Genomic DNA, 19,992 nt, shown 5'->3' on the forward strand with positions numbered 1-19,992 from the left:
CGTGTGTGAGCGCGTGCGCGCGTGCGTGTGTGTGTGTGTGTGTGTGTGCACATGTATGTCAACCACCTAATTGACATCAGATGTCAAAACTGGCATTGAAACATCTTGGTCAAATTCAGTTTCATCTAAAAAAAAAAAGAGACAAAAAGAAACAACAATATTATTCATACAACCACAGCCAATATGAGACAAAAAATTTCTGAATCTGTATTTGTGTCGTGTTTTTCAGTAAAACATCTAACCAACCATAAAACAAAAATGCTTCATACACCAGGTTGTGTTGTTTTGTGGATATAATGATTGACATCTAGTTCAACCAATCAGAGTGGTGACCTTTAAGCAGTGTGCATCCTTATTGGCCGGTGTGCTATGAGGAGATAAGAAAGATGAAAACTGGCAGCACAGATTCATAAAGGGTTATGCGAGTTTCCAGGTCTTAAAAAAATGTCATTCTCTCTGCTTTTTTCCTCTCTCCCTTCCTCTCCCCAGCCTCAGCCTCTTCATTTCTGACATGATAACATTGTCTAGCAACGTTTCCGTTGCTATATTAAATGAAGAAGCAGACGGAAATATCTCTTTCGGCCCAGTTTCAGCAATCTTCGCGCTTCATCTCTCTCTTCCAGCCCCTGGTTTTATTTGCTTAATTGCCTCCTCCTTTGGCTTTTATCACTTTGTTTTTCTTCTCTCCTGCTTTCTTGCACGCTCTTTGTTCAGGGTGAGTAAACAGGTCTCACGGGGCTTCCTGCGCCTGCTCCCTTCATTTACTGATTGATGGAGCTGCACTCGCTCGCTAACCCAAAACACCAGCCACATCGCTGATACAATCTCTCGCATACAGCTTGCTGCTCATTTAAGAAGTCATTCCGTTTTTTTCAGTTTCACTAAAACGGTTCACCCCTCAACTAATGAATTAAGAGTGGGTCTTTTTTTAACACTAAAAATAGAGCATGGTTGGTTTTTCCATTTAAAGGTGCTCTTTTTTCCACTTAAAGGTGCAGTAAGTGATTTCTGAGACACTGTTTATATTTGAAATCAACCCAAACAGACACACCCCTCCCTTCATTGCTCCGCCCCCTAAAATGCACGAACACGCAATCCAAGAGTGGACGTCTCTTTATCATAGCTGAAGCAAAGAAAAACAAATGAAAATGTTTATACAAGAGTATAAACAAGCAAGAGTTGGTTGTTAGTTTCCAGCAGCACACCAACTTAAGACAAACAATGACACTCAAAACTGTCCTGTTACTATAGCTAACATTACAACAACTGCATATCTTGGTTCTGTGAAACATAGCAAAACATAGCAGTGTTACTCACGTATAAAACAGAAACATCGCAACCTCAGCATCTGTTTTTAGGCCTTCCTGCTTTGGTCTCTCCAGCACTGGAAAACTTTTCTAATTTTAACGCAGGTCCTAAAGCTCTTGCCTGATCATAACACTTCTTTTTCCAGTGATATTCCTCTGACCTTTTTTCTTTTTGCAAGTAGGGTTAGGGGAAGCTATTTTGATTAAAAATTATGATGGCACATGGATTTTAAGAAAACAATGTGCATGGATAAATTATTTATAATAAATACTGCAATATTCGATTAAAAAAAACAAGAATCATCCATTTTGATTTCATGGTGACTTTAAAATGGAGTACATTCAGATATAAGTGACCTAGCGGGCTATCTATTTTTTGCGCTGCCTTTTTTTATTTAGTTAAAATGTGCAAGGCGCCTGCAAGTCTGTTATGCTGCTTGCAAACTGGTTCTTGTTATCATATTATTTTTATTTATCATCATAATCATAAACACACTGGTTTGTAGCTCAAATAGTTTCGCAGTTTTACTTATCATTCTTCTAGTTATTTACCTATAGCGCTTAATGAATCAGAAGTCCAGCACCTTTACAGGAAATGGCTTAATTCTGCATTAAAAAATAAGGTGGATTATAAAAGACTATTTTATTTAGCTGTTTGCCCCCTCATAATGGCCACCAAATTGAGATTGTATGACCAGCCGTGTCTTGCAATTTCGAATTTAACAAACGCATACTTCAGGATAAATTACCCTTCCCTCTGGAGCTCATCAGCTACAGCCTGCCTTATGCATGACTTCAGGACTGTTTGAAGTCACATGCTTTAGCTCCAAAACAGCGTTATCTCAACTTTCCCTGTAACCCTCGACACATGCTGAGAAACCGCAATCAGACTCTGAGCCTTCAATCCAGCCAATCAGGTGCAGTCACAATGGAAACAATCAGACAACATACAAAACTGCAAAGGCTGATTTTCTTTCTCTCTCCATTTCCATTCTTCCGCTTTCCTTCCACTTCTGTGCCATGCCTGCATTTAATTTCACCCCTGGGTGGATACCCTAATGAAACTGATTGTTTTTTTTTTTTAGTCGACTTGGAGATTTCTGCCAAGCTCTGATTTGCTCTGTATATCTCCTTAACCCTGAATGACCCCACTGTCTGTTTGCCCCTGGCAGTGTCTGGGGGGGTGAAGCGTGAACTGATCTGTGGTCATATGATGGCAGTGGTCACGTTAAATGGAAACTGGGTGGCAGATTTGATTGGATTTAGATAAAGTCCACTTTGCATTTTTAGTAGCCCATCTGTATTAGAAATGTGCCTGTTTCTTTGTGGTCCCGATGGGGTAACAGATGAGATCATATCCTCTGACGTGTAAGATTATAATGTGATGAATGTAATATTGCATTGCAGTGATTTTTTTTTTTTTTTCTCTCTCGTTCGTTTGTGTATTTTCTTGTTCAAAAGTTAGGTTGTTTTGTTTTGATTTTGTTTGTTTTTTGTGTAGAAGTGGCATTTTGCATTGCAGTGTTCCATGTTTTTGTTTGTTTAGTTGGTTGTTGTTTTTGTTTCTAGTTTGTATTTTTTTTGTTTCGATTTTTGTCTCGTATTGTTGTTTTCGGAGATTTACGGCAATAAATCTATGGACTTAACAATAGTTTTTGTGTAGAAAAGTGACATTTTGTCAATCTGTTGGTTTCTGTTTCTGCCCCACCCAGTCAAAAGTCATTGACATAACTGTATTTTTAAATAAATAAATATAAATGTGTGTGTTCAGTGTCATGCAGTAGTTTTGAGTTTGGTCTGGACAGACGAATTACTTGTCGTTGGAAGCTGGACATGTGTGAGTGTATGAGTGTATGTGTGTGTGTTTTTGCTGAGAACCAGCTGGGAGCATGACAGATTTGAGTCTGTTGCAGTGCTTTGAAGCTCTCTGAAAATTTGTTGACATAACTCTCTGAGCAAACATGCTAATGAGCCCTAGTTTCACTGTTCCTCTCTCTTTCATACACACACAGAGGTGGAGCAGATTGAAGCCATTGCAAAGTTTGACTACATGGGTCGGACTCCTCGAGAGCTGTCCTTCAAAAAAGGCGCGTCCCTTTTGCTGTATCATCGTGCATCTGAGGACTGGTGGGAGGGCAGACACAACGGGGTTGATGGCCTCATACCCCACCAGTATATAGTAGTACAAGACCTGTAAGTATCTATACTAAATATTTATTTTCTATAAAATTTTATTTTATAATATTTGGACATGAGTGGTACTTCACTGCAGCTTGTTGAAGAGTGACCTAATCTTACTTTTTTTCAAGTAAGACTTGCAATGTTTGCATTAGAAGTGAAAAAATTGGTGTAAAAGTCCTATAGGAACCTGAGCCATATTTAAGCTCAAGATTATCATTGAGTCTGTGGACTTGCATCAGTAAGTAACCACCTAGCAACCTACATGCAACATGCTAAAAATAAACAGAACACCTTAGCAAGTTGCATCAACCACATTTTCATCAGAAAAAATTACTATTGTGTACTGGCACTAGTTACAGGACAATTCGATGCATGTTGCCTTGTGAAAGTGTTGCCATCTGGCCTGAGTTCATACCTTAATAGCTCAAGTGAGAATCAAATAGTTCCTGCCATTAACACTTTACACTTTAATTAAAATTTAACAGCACTGAGTGGCAGTTAAAGAATGCTCTTATGTCTTTGGCAGGGGCCTTTACACTATATAAGCCTAATTGTGTGTCTGAAGTACCAAGCATTAGCAGTGCCCTAATGTGCTAGGCATGCATTTATGTCAAAGCCTGTTGTGTGCAGTGGGACATGACATGCTTCACTAAGGTTAAAGTGAGCTGAAAGAAGGACGATCTTCTCTTTTACTTTTTATTGAGATGACATGAAAGTAAAAAAAGTTGATTGCAGTGTCCTTGAGTTGGTCACATTTATATCAACGGCTGATATTAACTGCCCTACCACTGTTTCAGTAATTACTAAAATGATGACATGCTCATTATCTCTTTGTATGGTTTAACTGATGTCAGTTTGATGAATGAGTTTATTAAAAGGGTCAGGCCAAGTCCCATTCCTAATATTGCAAGATTTGACAGCAGCAAATAAGTAAAATTGAGGTTGCTAAAATGAAAAGAAGATGGACACAACCGGTTGCTGGTTACACTGCAGTAGGGCTGGGTGGAATGACCAAAATCTTTTATCACAATAGTTATTTTTGCCTTAAAATGCCTTTAATACAACATAACCATAATTATAATAATAATAATTCCTTACATTTATATAGCGCTTTTCTGGGTACTCAAAGCGGTTTACATATGGAAGGGGGAATCTCCTCAACCACCACCAATGTGCAGCATCCACCTGGATGATGCGACGGCAGCCATATTGCGCCAGAACACCCACCACACGACAGCTTATTGGTGGAGAGCAAACAGAGTGATGAAGCAAATCAGTATATATGGGGATGATTAGCCATGATGGACAGAGGCCAATGGGCAAATTTGGCCAGGATGTTGGGGTTACACCCCTACTCTTTTCAAAGGACATCCTGGGATTTTTAATGACCACAGAGAGTCAGGACCTCGGTTTAACGTCTCATCCTAAGGACGGTGGTTTTTGACAGTATAGTGTCCCCATCACTATACTGGGGTGTTAGGACCCACACATACCACAGGGTGAGCACCCCCTGCTGGCCTCACTAACACCTCTTCCAGCAGCAACCGTAGTTTTCCCTGGAGGTCTCCCATCCAGGTACTAACCAGGCTCAGCCCTGCTTAGCTTCAGTGGGCAACCAGTCTTGGGCTACAGGGTGAATGGCTGCTGGCCATATAATGTTTATATTCAGTAATCTAGTGACTTAAATACTTAAAAAATCTAATGAATTATTGTGTTTGAATGGGAGCAAATCGCCGAATCCATGTTCAAACATCTAGTGAAAAGCCGTACCAGAAAAATGTATGGTGTTGGATTGGATCAGGTTTCTGCTAATGGCAATGGTTTTAAAAAATTAAGTGTTCGACAAGCACGTACTTCAGTCCTGTGTTTAAAAGGCAATCAGTAAACAGGATTGCATAATAAAACACTTGGGCTGAAGACTTTTCTGAGACATTTTTTCCCATGAATGTGACGTTCAACAGCTTCAGATTACCAAACACCTTCTGCTGTCGTCTCCCATGAGAACTGTAAAAGCAGCCTGAGAACATGCTGTGAAACTGTGATCAGTAGATGTTTGCTTGCTGTGGGCTGAATGAGACATGAAGTGAGAGTGATGTAGGTGCTGCTGGGATTGAAAAATAAGAAACCAGAGGCTTGTTTCTTTGCCAGCTTTATGTACATTTTTTGTGTGTGTGAGAGACAGTTTAGCTGGAGAACATTAAGACTATATAACTCTACCAATCATAAGTTTGGGGTCAGTATGATTTTTAAAAAAAATAAATTAATACTTTTATTCAGCAAGGACACATTAAATTGATCAAAAGTGACAGTAAGGACTAAAAAAAAAATGCTGTTTTTTTATTAAGCAGCACAACTATTTTCAACATTGATAATGAGAAATGCTTCTTGAGCACCAAATCAGCATATAGGAATGTTTTCTGAACATTTTCTTATTTTAATTATTTTGGTCTATTTGTTAGCCAATCAAATCACACCTCTAGCACCCCTTCACAGACCATCAGTGGTCTGCAGAGTAACCGGAAAGATGTTTATCTCTTTCTCTTTAGGGATGATGCGTTCTCTGATAGTCTGAGTCAGAAGGCTGACAGCGAGGCCAGCAGTGGACCTTTACTGGACGATAAAACCTCATCCAAAAATGATCTGCAGTCCCCTTGTGAACCTTCGCATGATTACAACTTTGGCGGGGTCATGGGCCGGTCAGTGGCTGATTATGCAGAATTCTGCTTGTATTTATTCCACATATTTTCATCCTCAGGAAAAAAAAAGTGTTTAATCTTATCCTATTTCTCCTTGCAGCTTACTTAATCATCTCTTAAGGCTTGTTTGTGACATGAATATTTAACAAACATTTTCAGATTGTACAGTGTTTGCAGTCTGCTTTAAGCTAAAACACAATGCGACTGTCTGTATATAAGCTTTTTACAATCTCATTGTGTGTTTATGCAGGGTTAGACTGCGTTCGGATGGGTCTGCCATTCCTCGACGCCGCAGTGGGACTGACTCTCACAGTCCTCCCCGAGACACACCACCACGGGCCGCCGCCTGCCCCAGCAGCCCCCACAAGGTGGCGGTCACTAGGGGCCACATAGAGAGTCCTGAGAAGAGACGTTTGGGAACCTTTGGCAGTGCAGGGAGCATTAACTACCCTGAGAGGAAGGTCTATCCTGAAGGTCACCCGCTCAGGCCTGTTCCAGGAGCAACAAGACACAGCAGCCTTGGGGACCACAAGTCCTTGGAGGCTGAGGCTTTAGCAGAGGTGAGTGAGTGCACATTTTTAGATTCTCATTCAAATTCACAGTATTGTAGGGCAACACAATGTTATTTTAGTATCATTGAGATACTATTATAGTTTTTATTAATATTTTGAATTAGATTTTATCTTTGTATTTTCCGTTTTCTTTTTAGTTTCAGTTAAAGTTTTAGCAATTTTGTTGTTTTTGTCATTTTTTTTATAAGGGTTTTTTTTTTTTTTTATATATATAATATAAATATGTCTATATCAATTTTATTTGTTTTATTTTATTTTTTTCCATAGGTCATAAAGTTACTAAATGAAAATGGGAAATGTTGCAAATCTAGCTCAAATAAAATATTTTATTTTTATATTTTACGTTTATTTAACGTATATTTTAGTTTATTCCATTTCATTTTATTGTTTTACTTTATTTTTAGTGTCTTTTTACACATTACATGTAGTTTTTTATATATATATATATATATATATATATATATATATATAATGTGTGAAAACATTGTGAAAATTAAATTGAGTGAAAAAAACTGCCGTATTTGAGGTATCATTCAAGTCAAGGCTTACACGGCAAAGTTTTAATTTTTTTTATACAATCTTATATAAATTACTCTGATACACTATTGTGATTTCAATGTTAAATTTAATATTAATATTAAATATTACCATTGTTTACATTTTTTTTAAACATAAATCTCTATTCTAGAGATGTATGAGATCTATAAGATCAAACATTCAAATATTTTCACTAAGTGTACCATAAATCCTCTTATATTTTGTACCCTTTTAAATCAAAGCTCAAAAGGATTCAAAAGGACTTTTAAGTTGTAGTCATGAAAGCTTTTTGGTCTTTCTCTTGAGCCTTGTGATTAGCCAAGAATTCTGTGTGCCTGAAGAAGCTGGCAAGATTTAGTCCAGCAGAAACAAAGAGCTGGCACTAAAGGCAGATATCAGCATGAACGGGATAGGCTGGCACTGATCCATCTTTTTCATTTGCACATGGTTAAATAATGAAGTCTGTGGCACACAGAACAGTTAATGATCTTTTGTAATGGCCCCTTTGTGTCTACGCTTACCTAATGAAAAGAAAATGGCTTATGTGAATACAAAAATCAGAATGAAGGCATGATGGATATTGTTGGAGAGAAATGTGTTGTTTTGTATATTGATAATGCATTATAAGCACAGACTACATGATCTAAATAACATTACTGCTTGATGTTTAGTTTGTGGGATGTGTTTAGGAGTGTGTGTGGGGTTATTGATGACATCTGCTCGGTAATAAGACCTTGCAAGGTACTTTTTTTTTGTGCGTGAGCATGTGTCTTCATGAGCCTTTTATCTTCTGAGCATTAAACTTTTATGGCATGCTCAGCTGCAAGACAGAACGGAGATGGTCGGTCTTGAAAGAGGAATGGAAAGCAGTGAGTTTATAGTCTATCAGGATAGCAGCTACACTGTGTGTATATCAAACATAATCTGCCTTCGTGATATACTAGACCTCTCCGGAAGAAAGTACGATGAATCCCCAGGAAAGATGAGAGATTTCGAAGGGCATATAGCTCCATAAATACTTTCTGTGCAGAAAAACGACAAATTGAAGTTATCGATCATTTTCTCACAGCGTGGTTCTTATTAGTGGTGCTAGAGGATTTAAACAAATCTCTAATGCTTGACTTTGCTATTTTAGAAATACTGCTCCCACTTTATATTAGGTGTCTTTAACTACTATGTACTAACATTTAAATTAATCATTTGATACAATGCACTTATTATGTATATACATGTTTTTACATTGTACTTATATTATTATAATTGCCTGCATTCTGTAATTACAGCTATATTGTTGACCCTTCCCTTCCCTTTTAACCCACCTTTAAACGTCTCTAACCTTACCCGTATCCCACCTCAATAACAGCAACTGTTTTGCAAAACATCAACACACTAAGTACATTCCACTTATTTTTTGATGTCAGTACATAGAAGTTAAAGACACCTAATACGAAGTGTAACCGAAATACTTGACAAGACAAATGAATCCAGTTAATGAGTACACATCATTTAGAGAGCTATTTTCAACATAATGCCATTTTAAATTATGAATATATAGATCTTTGTTCAGTGTTAATCTCGCCATTAAAAATTACAGACAAAATTGTAAGTTAATAAAGGGATTATTCTTTTATTTTTATCAACTCTATAATTAGACAAATGTTCATGACAATAGATAAACAATTTTCATTAAAAAAAAAACTAGGTTATGAATAAAATGATTAAACATTGTTTCATTTTAAATATTATTTTCATTGAATAAAATTAGATGCCATTTTAGAGTAAAATGAAATTTCCTGTCATGTATTAAAGGTGCAGTGTGTAAATTTTAGCGGCATCTAGCGGTGAGGTTGCGAATTGCAATATAAAGAATCTACGGTGGCCAACACTGGACAAAGATGTCATCTTCTGAGACAGAAGAGAGTAGCCAGTCAAGCAAATGTGCTCTGTAGAGCAGTTTGTCCATTTAGGGCTACTGTAGAAACATGCCGGAGCAAAATGGCGACTTAACATGTAAGGGGACCCGCTGTGTATGTAGATAGAAATGGCTCATTGTAAGGTAATAAAAACATAACGGTTCATTATGTAAGGTCTTTATACAACACTGAAAACATAGATATGTATATTATATTGCATTTCTGTCAATAGATCCTCCTAAAATGTACACATTGCACCTTTAATAAAAATAACAGAACATTTTTAATAAAGCCCACAATAATTTAAATTAAAAAATAAAAATGACTAAATTCACTCAATTTTTTTGTCATTAATTTATTTTTCAACAGTTTTAATTAAAACATACTGTTGACAAAAACTAGGTAACTAGGTAATGAACAAAATGCCTAAATTTGGTTTAATTTTAAATGTTATTTTCATCAGCTAAAATTAGATGCCATTTTACTGTAAAGTGAAAAATTATTAAATTCAGTCAATATTTTGTCATTCATTTCTTTTTCAACAATTCTGATTAAAACATACTGTTCAGCTAGGTTTTGAAAAAAATGCTTGAACATTTGGTTTAATTTTAAATGTTATTTTCTTCAAATAAAATTAGATGCCATTTTGAGTAAAATGAAAAAAAGGTTTTGTAATTAATTTCTTTTTAAAGAATATTTTCATCAAAAGAAAAAAATATGACTAAAACAAAATCAACAGTGTAAAAAGTGAACAATATTTTTGTTACAGGACATTGAGAAGACAATGAACACTGCACTTCATGAGCTCCGTGAATTGGAACGCCAGAACACGGCCAAACAAGCTCCCGACGTAGTTCTGGATACGTTAGAACCGCTCAAAAACCCTGTGAGCTCAGAGCCAGCGAGCCCCTTACACACCATCATGATCCGAGACCCGGACGCGGCCCTGAGGCGCAGCAGCAGCTCCACCTCCGAGATGATGACAACCTTTAAACCGGCGCTGTCCGCCCGATTGGCCGGAGCCCAGCTCAGACCTCCACCTATGAGACCCGTGCGACCCCCGCCCACACAGCATCGCTCCAGCAGCTCCAGCTCCTCTGGGGTGGGAAGCCCTGCCGTGACCCCCACAGAGAAGATCTTTCCAAACAACGCAAGCAATGCTGCAGCTTCCTCCGCAAACTCGGGCGAGAAACCTGGAACCATGTAGCCCGTGATGCGATGAAGCTACCTGTGCTGGTGAGGGCAAACCGGGGCATGATGCTCCAGGAAGGAAGTTCAGGAGTGCTTTTTATTTCATTTTCAATTGTAATTTTTTGAGCCTAGAAGAGTGCAAAGCTGAAGCCTAGTGGTCGGCACACGTGCTCTGAGCTTGTTTGTGGATAATATGAGTTGAAACTGGCTCAGGTGATCTCCTCATTCCATTCTGTTCTTCCCATAATTTCCTGTCCTCTCTATGAAAGAGACAAAAAAGCCTAAAAAACAAGAAAAAGAAAGACTTTTCTAAGGTAAATTTCATGCAACAGAGCTGCATTATATAAAGTATGATAAAAAAAACAAAAGTTTTTTTAATTATTATTAATTTTACCTCAGAATTAATATTAAGTTGTCCTTTTTGGCCTTCTTATTCTTATGTGAACTTTATTTAGAGCAAGATTAAACACATTTGTTTCTCTGCACTGGTTGGCCAGAAGAGTTCTGTAATTCAGGAGTGAAGAATCTCTCATTGGAGGACTGTTCTAAGATAACCGACAAGTTCCTCCCTCAAGAACTGGACTGTACATATAATAGAACCAAACGGTCACTCAAAGACTGTCTAACATGGCCAGCTACCTTTGAGCTGTTGTAAATAGAGATATACTGTACTTGAACTTGTAATGCCTTTCGTTTGTAGAATAAGCGATATACATCTAAGTAACGACATAGCCGAGCTGTATACATATATGAGATGCAGAAAACCAATATACCAACTAATTGTAAGAAACCTGTGGTAAAATGTAGTTTTACTTGTATATAAATTTTGGGTAGATTCTTTTTTCAAGTGTCAATCTTCTACAGCCGAGGACATGACCAGGCAGGGAGACTAGAATGGCAAAAGCTTTTACAACCAATAAGCAAACAAATCATGAATCAGTAGTCAGTCTGAGCCATTAATATAAATATTAGTTTGGGGAGTGTTCTTTTTTCCCCCCCTTTTTTGGATCACATTAGTTTCCTAATACAAAAAGCAGTTCTTCATGCTGAATTTACACATTTAAATGCATCATTCTATAAATTTACATGGCTTTAGGGTATTCCCATGAGCTCCCTCCACGTTATTGCAAACATCCATCAATTACATATTACATTTTTGTATCCCGTAATATATACTTCAACTTATTATATGAATATTAAAACTTACTAAAATAACCAGATGGTACACAAGTGACCAAAGTGTTGGTGACCTCAAAAGAGTGAATCAAACAATGTGTCCATGTCATATTTTGATGAGAATTTGTCGTGAAAATGTGATTAACTCGCATGACAAAAAAAAAAAAATCATAATATAAAAAATCCTTAAAATAGGTCTCATATTCAAAATATATTTTCATATTTCTTTCTTTTGTTTTGGGATGATCCGGACATATTTTAGAGAGATCCCCCTCCCCCCCACAATTTTTTTCCTTGTATATTAAATATACTATGCGAAGTACAGCATTCAGTGTAATAAATGCTACATTTATAAATCCATAACGCACTCTCTCTGGTGAGGTTCACATCCCTCCAACCAATCTAAATATTTAACATCCTAAAAATATGCCTCATTTTCTTATGCAAAATATATTTTTATATTTTTTTCTCTTGGCTTTGGGATAATCCGGACATCTAATTGTGATATTCACCCAAAAACAGTCTTGTTTATGTCAGATATATGGTGCAAAGTACATCGCATTTCCCAGTGTAATGAATGATACATTTGTAAATCCATACCACACTCTCTCTGGTGAGGTACAGACCCCTCCTCCCAATTTAAATATTCAATAGCCTAGAGAAACCAGCTCCAACAAGAGAAGCTTCACTGCCCCCAATCTGTCATATCATCTCCGGTTCATCTTCAGTGGTACCCCTCCTCCCTGAGCTGTGCTTGAAGAGGGAATACCCAGTCGTGAACAAAATTTGCCCGACTGACCTAGATATCCACTTAAATACACTGAACCCAAAGCTTTAATCTCATCTTCCCTGATTTTACATTTACAGTTTGCCTTAGGATTTGCCACTTCACGCAGTCCAATCAGAGTGACCGTATGTGAGAGCTTGTGTAGCTTGAAAAAAATATGAATTACATAAAAATAGACTGATTACTAAAACAGTACTGTTACAACGCACAAAAAATATTCCTTTATTTGCATTTGAAGTCATGCTTGAGCTGTTGCATCATCTGTCCGCGTTAGTCTTACATTTCTCGTTGATGCCATACTGATTTACGCTTGCGTTAGGAGCATAAAAAATTAAAAATCACTTCCGAGACTCCATGTCCTGTTGCTGCCATCTCGAATTTCCTTTAATGAATGATTTTGCTAAGACTGGTAATTAGCTTCTGTCTGAATTCCTAAGCTTTGTAGTAGCATGAGCCTGTTGTCCGCATGTGAGGGAGACCGACGTGCACGTGCTTCTCTTTACCAATAAGCAACACTGTTCAAAGACTAATAGTGGTGCCTTTCCCTAGATACAAAGTACTAAATGCATTAGCCTTCAGCCACAAGGGGGCGAAGGGAAACCGGGTTCGTAGCTGCAAGGATTAGGCTCATCTCAGGAAGTGATTTTAATTTTGTTCTTATATCTTACCGTATCACTTCCCAATAGGCACCATTTAAACATACTATATGTGTAAAGACTATTATTTACAATTATTTCTGGATGTTCATTTGAATTCAGTCATGATCACACTTCTGCATAATTTCACCTGGATGGATGAGGGCGTAATTCTATTTACAGTAAAGAAAACATGCAGAATATTGCAATGCATAATTCATAATCCAATGTATAAAACAGACTTTTTTGGGTCATCATTCTGTGATTTGAAGTACAGGGTTCCCATAGAAAACCTGGAATCTTAATAATGAGATTTCCAGGCCTCGAAAGTCGTTAACATGAAAGTCATTAAAAAATATGGAAATTTCTATAGTGAATACAGGCATGCACTTTCCTTGTTCTCAGCATGAAAATAATTGATTGGCTAGAAATAAAATTCTATAGAAATTTTTAAAGAAGTATAAAAAATAAAAAATGTGGTGTTGTTAATAATAATAATAATAATACATCCTCATCCAGTAATCATGAATGAATTTACTTTAAAATCCCCCTGTGGTGAAAATCAAGATTTTATTGTTGTTTTATGTCTATGTGGTGTCTTTAATATGCTTTAAGACAAACCATATGCAAATTCATTCAAGTCTACACCATTGCTGAGTATTTTCTCTTTAAAACTGCAATGATCCAAAGACAATTTCAAAAACGCGGTTTGAAATCACCGGTGTTTCTGATGTCACAAACTACCTTGTAACCAATCACGTCAAGGTGTGATCGTCAACAAGTGGATATCTGAGCTGGTGTGAGTAGAGGCGGAGCTTATTTGCATATTCATAAAACCACGTGAGGCAAGGGTGTAGAGTTACATTCAAGCTATTTTAAGGCATGAAGATTTTTTTTCAAGGAAAAAAAAAAACAAAAACGTTTAAATATGTAATTTTATTGATCAAAGATTAGTTTCAAGGGATAAATTGACTACAGTTTTGACTACAGGTGGATTTTAAAAAAACAATAATGATAAAAAAATGTGTGGGAACCCTGTACCCTGAAGCACTGAAGTCTTGTTTAGTGTGGATTTACCAGACAAACCTTTCTCTACATATAAGGGCTAAGACAAATACTGCCCTTTGGTGGCCTTATTTGGCCTATCCCCGCTCATAGTCTCCCTCTGTTGGTCAGTGCTGGTATTGCCCATTCATTGACAAAGAATGTGCAGGAAAAATTCAAATTGTTGGCAGACTTGAAGCTTTTTGGTACAAATGTGAAATTGTTACCACATTTCTCAAAGTTTCTCATACGTTCTACGGAATATCTTTTCTTAGTGTCATTGTAGGCATTCTTAACTTTAGCTTGCACTAGCAGCCATGCACCAAAGGTTCACATAAATCAGTGTACGTTGAGAAATTCACACCCTTGGATTTTCATACACTGTCTTTACTCGTGCTGTAATCATGCCTTTGAGTGTTATGAATTTAAATACTTGAGTATCAGACTTCTGCTCGTTCTGCTGGGAAAATCAGTGCATTACTTTCTCACATATCTGTTGTACAGCTCATCTAGTATACATAGTGTACAGTAGCGCTTATGTAACGAGCCGATGTTTGATAATAAATGATATCAAGTTTACAGAAACTGCCATCCGTAACATACTAAAATAGTCATGGCCTTTTAATTCATGTTGTGTCATTCATCTCTGTTTATCTCTCCTCTGCCAGTGAACTCGAGGCTGTGCTGTGAAAAACGTACACTTTTGCTGTTAAGTTAAAACTTCTACCCAAGCTAATGCATTGCAGTATTTAAGACCGTGTTGGTCTGATAATAGGATGTTGTATGGTACTTGCACGATTTCTAAGGCACTTGGTGCATCCCTGTACTTAATAGACTGTATGTGATGTTACTGGAAGTATGTTTTGGGAATGTATGCTACATTGGGAGTGTATTGTACGTATGCCACAGTGGGTGTTTATTGTATGTACGCTAAGATAACAGAAAAAAAATAGGCTTTCTCCTTCTCTGGACACGATGTTCAACAGGACAAAAGTGCCGTCTGTCTGTAGTAGTGGGTTGTGAAAACTGTCGTTTGGGTTTTTTTCCTCCTCTAAACACTTTTTGTCTAGTGATGCTGTTCTTAAATGAGTGTTTGAATGGTTGGATTACCCCCCTGTGATGTTATCCTACACCATCCCACTGTTTGGATGTGAACCATTCTTAAGTCCAAATAAATACATTTTTTTTTAACCTTATATTCAATTGTTGTCATTTTTTCATTTTAGTTGAAATATATTGGTTGAAGCCCATGTTATATGCTTGTATTCATAATGCAACACATAATATCACACTTGCTTAGTTCTGTTTTAAAACTTACAATATCATGCTTGAATAATTTGAATAAACACATTCTTATTACTATATTCCTAAATAATTAAAACATTATAACATTTTAAAATAATAATTATTGTAAGGTATTTATTTTAAGAAACTATATATATATATATATATATATATATATATATATATATATATATATATATACATATATATTACCTTCTCACATATATATAATAATTACAGTATTTTTGTTCCATTTTCAATCAAATTTTATACTTAATTATGTGTGCTTAATTGACACAAATAGGTGTCATTAATGTAATATATATATATTACATTAATGACACCTATTTGTGTAACTCTTCAAACTTTTTTTTTTTTTTTTTCAACACTGAATCTAATACTATGCATATTTAACTATTCAAAATGTGTATTGGTCAATCTCAGGCAACTTTATTTAATTTTTTACAAGGTTTCAAAGCAGAAGATGGATGCATGTTTTCTCAGTCCTGTTACCAAAACTTGTGTGCCATTTAAAAAGCAAGTTTAAAAGCATGTCAATTCCTTTGTATTCACCTCAAGAAAGTGTTATTTTAAAGAAATGGTTGGCTATTTGTTCAAATAATTGATATTTGTGACTAAAAAATCACTTTATATTAAGGCAAGGTGTATTTTACTAAAAAATGCAAAATCATTTTTTTTTTTTCATTTAAAAGAAGACAGAAGCTTCAAGTTTATCATTTTTTAAATAATTTAATTCATTTAACAATAAATTATGGACCAAACAAAACTGATAAAAACAGTTGTTTAACTTAACTAATACAACTAATACAATTTAGTAACAGGAATGAACACTGGGTAACAGGAATGAGTGTCCATATGTGTGTGTGAGATTGAGATGGAGAGTACATGGCTGTGTGTGCATGTGTGATTTCTGGGTTTAAGTATGTAAGTATGAATAGCTGTACTATGTGCTAGTACAACTTCACAGTGAAGGAAGTGGAAAGAGAAAGAAGGAGAGAGAGGAAAAGAGAGAGGGAGGGAGAGAGAGGGAAGGAAAGACAAAAGGGGGGAAAAAGGGTTGCGGCCGCGGGTATGTTTCACTCCTTCCCTTGCAGCTTGCCATGGGTGGGTGTTTCTGGCACTTGCATACGGGTTCTCTCCATCTTCTACAAAAGATAAGGAAGACAAAGACAAAAAGTTTAAGTCTTTTCGTGGTGGACTGGCTCCCTGCAAGTATGGTATTCACACTGTAAAACTAATCCTAAAAATCTACAATTTAAGTAATTTCATCTGTAAAACTCATAAAACAGGTGAATAGTATTATATCAAACAATATTCACACTATTAAATCAACAAAACAGAGGACTCTACTCCTGTTACTTTTACTCACTCCTGTTATTTTTGAGTAACAGGACTGCAAGTAACAGGGATGAGTTTTTAAGCAAAAAATTATCAAATACATGACAAATTGCCATATGGCATAATAGCATGAGGACACTAAGCAAATTCTAGTAACTTACCTAAAGTTAATATTTTTAAACAAATAACATCTAAGAAATAATTTAGGTAACAGGTCAGTACATTGAGATTGATCTCAGTCATAGGTACAATTTCATCAAATATACAGAAATTAAAATGAGAGGACTTACTTTTGGTGTTCTCATGGTCTGCATAAGATCCAGATGATGCAGTTTCCTGTTGAAAATGTATCTGGTGGCATGTTCCAAGTTTTTTAGAGGGGGCAATGTGTGAGGGTAACAGGACTGAGTGAAAACCTGGGGACATGACTAAAATGTGTATTTTATATAACATATTATGGATTTCTTATGAAATTTCTTTTTGTTTAGCATAGATGGTATATGGAGTCACAACAATGAAAAAAAAAAAACATTTCTGAAAGATTTTAATTATTATATTTCATGATAAAGTTAAGGTTTAGATAGCGGGGACATGTAACAAATGCCAAGCTATTTTTTTTGTGTGCGTTCTCAGTAGTTTTTAATAATGTTTAAATGATGTATTTTACACTTGCAGTTAGATTAATGTTCAGGACACTTTGCTTAATAATAATAATAATAATATAGAGTTAATTTTCATGCATATTTATACATACAATGTCCTGGGGACAGAAATGTCACCCATTCGGTGGAATGGCTCACATATATTAGTAAACTAAATTAGTTAACATGAACTAACAATGAAAAATACTTCTTGACTTTTAGTTAATGTTAATTTCAGCATTTACTAATACATTATTAAACTCAAAAGCCACATCTGTTAATATTATTTAATGGACCTGAGCTGACATGAACTAACAATGAACAGTTGTATTTTTACTAACTAATGTAAACAAAGATTAATAAATACTGTAACAAATGTAATGATCATTGTTAGTTAATGGAAGTTAATGCATTAACTAACGTTATCTAATGGGACATTATTGTAAAATTCCACCATTTTTTTTTTTAAACCAAACCTGGACATGTTTTCGTGAGAATCCCCAATTTATTTACTGAAATGTACAGTGCGCTTGTATCAGTGTAAGATACACCTAATTGCAGTACTGAGTCCGGCCACTAGATGGCAGGAGAAGATGGGCTCTGGATGGTAGTCGAACGATCATAAAGTCTTTGAAATACAGACTTTTTTGTATCGGTTATTTGTGACACCAAATGTGGCCAAAACTGAGGTAATAAATGGAAACCATTAAGCCCGCAGTGAGTCTGATGTCTTTCAAAGTGCATTTTGATTTTCTCTGAGTGCAATAGCGAGATACTCGCCAATCAATTATTCATTTGTCATAATGCTACACAATATAGGCAGCCAATCAGGCGTGGAGTGTAGATAAACAAAATCCCATTTGTTACACCTGAGGGACTCTTAATAAACAAGACGTAAACATGAAAAATATTATCACTCTCTCTCCTTTCAGTCACTTCATTAATTACTTAATTCCAACATGCTTCCCTCTTCCCTGTTTTGAAGACATTGTGAAGACAGTTCATAACGTCACACTTTTGTAACACTTACTGTTAAAAAAACCTGCAGTCAAAATGTCACTTAGAATATTAAATTTATTAGACATTCATAATATAAATTAGAATAGTAGGATAACTATTACATAACGCTGTCAAAGAGCATATCACCTTTGGCATGTTTTTGTAATGTGTTTGTAATGCCATCATGAATAATGCAGGGGTTAGAGTACTGTTTCTCTGATGTTTAAGAGTAGGTAACTCATCTTCCATGATATATGTTTATGTTTTCCTCATATTGCTGTCTTGCACTCGATCCTTTCATAGCTAAAAAATAAAAGCGTTTCCTCTCTGTTGTTGTGATTGTAAAGTATGAAGTGTTATGACAGCAGGACTTGGTAAGGTGGATAAATGTTCAAAGCCACCAAGAACCTTTCAAAACAATGTGAACTGACATTCAAGATCAACACACGACACCAGGGAAGAATAGTACAGCCTCACAATACAGCCTTATGTATAATGCATTTCCGTCTACTGAATATGCAACAGCGCTAATTTCAGAATGATCAAAACAGCTCCAACCTAGATTGCTTTTTACGAAGCAAGGAATGAAAAGAACCAATTTAATTTAAATGGTATAAATATGGCTGTTTTTTTCTACGTTTAAGGTTTAAATTGGCTAAATTTTCCTCTACATTCATAATGACATATTCAATCGCTGGAGGGGGCGTGGCTAGATCTAGATCTCATTAATGCTGTCATTGACAGTTTCATATATTAATTTCTTTTGATTCATTGATAATGAATTTCTACCAAAAGATGCTAAAATACTTTATTTTTTATTAAAAGTCCCATTTAGATTTAATTCATAAATGAATTAGCCATTCTATATCATCTCTATGCATTGATACACAGGATGTGTGTGTGTGTCTGTGTGTGTGTGTGTGTGTGTGTGTGTACGAACCAAGTTTTGAAAATGAAACGCGCAGTATCACACTCTGAGTGACAGGATTGGCTCCAGGACAGGTTAGTAAAAAAGCAGGATGGATAAACTTCAGGTGCCATTCACACCTCTCCTTCACCTGACATATAGAGTGTTACACTTATCAGATTTGACAGCTTTAACTCTGCACAGAATCAACACTCAAGGCTATGAAACCAAGAGATTCAGCCCAGTGATAATATGATGGCTGCCCTCTGACAACTCGAAATTCTGAGCAGCTTTCTATAAACATTTTGACTAGATCCGTGATCTGTAAAACAAACCAGCATTTAGACTGCAGAGCACCATGCCAGAGCTAGTGAACAGAGCCAATTTTATTTTTTCTATAGTTTGAATGAAACAAGTAAAATGACTGTTTGTTTAGGCCTATTATGTTTGTGCTATTATTATTGTGGGCAAAAGTGATGTTATTTTGGCTAAATTAAATGTCTCATTCTACTGAGTTTTAACTGTGGTGTTGTCATGACAATCAATGTGAGTTTTTCTGAATCAACTATGTGTAGGCTTACATCCTTTTCCAGGGTTGTGGTTTCTGCTTGTAGAGGAAGTTTGTTTTCGCGCAATTGCAAGTTTGCATCTCGCAATTCTGAAAAAAGTCAGAATTGTGAGAAAAAAGTCAGAATTGCGAGATATAAATTCGAATTTTCTCACAATTCTGACTTTTTCTCGCAATTGCTAGTTTATATCTTGC

General features: G+C 36.1%; 1 protein-coding gene across 2 annotated transcripts in view; it reads left to right on the plus strand.

Moving 5' to 3' along the window:
- srgap3 (SLIT-ROBO Rho GTPase activating protein 3) overlaps positions 1-15,235 on the plus strand; it is a 91,508-nt gene extending 76,273 nt beyond the window's left edge. For both annotated transcript variants that reach the window (XM_051896917.1, XM_051896918.1), the window contains exons 19-22: positions 3,320-3,500; positions 6,035-6,184; positions 6,435-6,744; positions 9,976-15,235. In XM_051896917.1, the coding sequence (XP_051752877.1) occupies positions 3,320-3,500; positions 6,035-6,184; positions 6,435-6,744; positions 9,976-10,413 (1,079 nt within the window). In that variant the 3' untranslated portion in view covers positions 10,414-15,235. The remainder of the gene's footprint in view (positions 1-3,319; positions 3,501-6,034; positions 6,185-6,434; positions 6,745-9,975) is intronic.
- Positions 15,236-19,992: the final 4,757 nt, after the last annotated feature.

This window comes from Ctenopharyngodon idella, chromosome 6, assembly GCF_019924925.1.
Source record: "Ctenopharyngodon idella isolate HZGC_01 chromosome 6, HZGC01, whole genome shotgun sequence".
Classification (NCBI taxonomy): domain Eukaryota; kingdom Metazoa; phylum Chordata; class Actinopteri; order Cypriniformes; family Xenocyprididae; genus Ctenopharyngodon; species Ctenopharyngodon idella.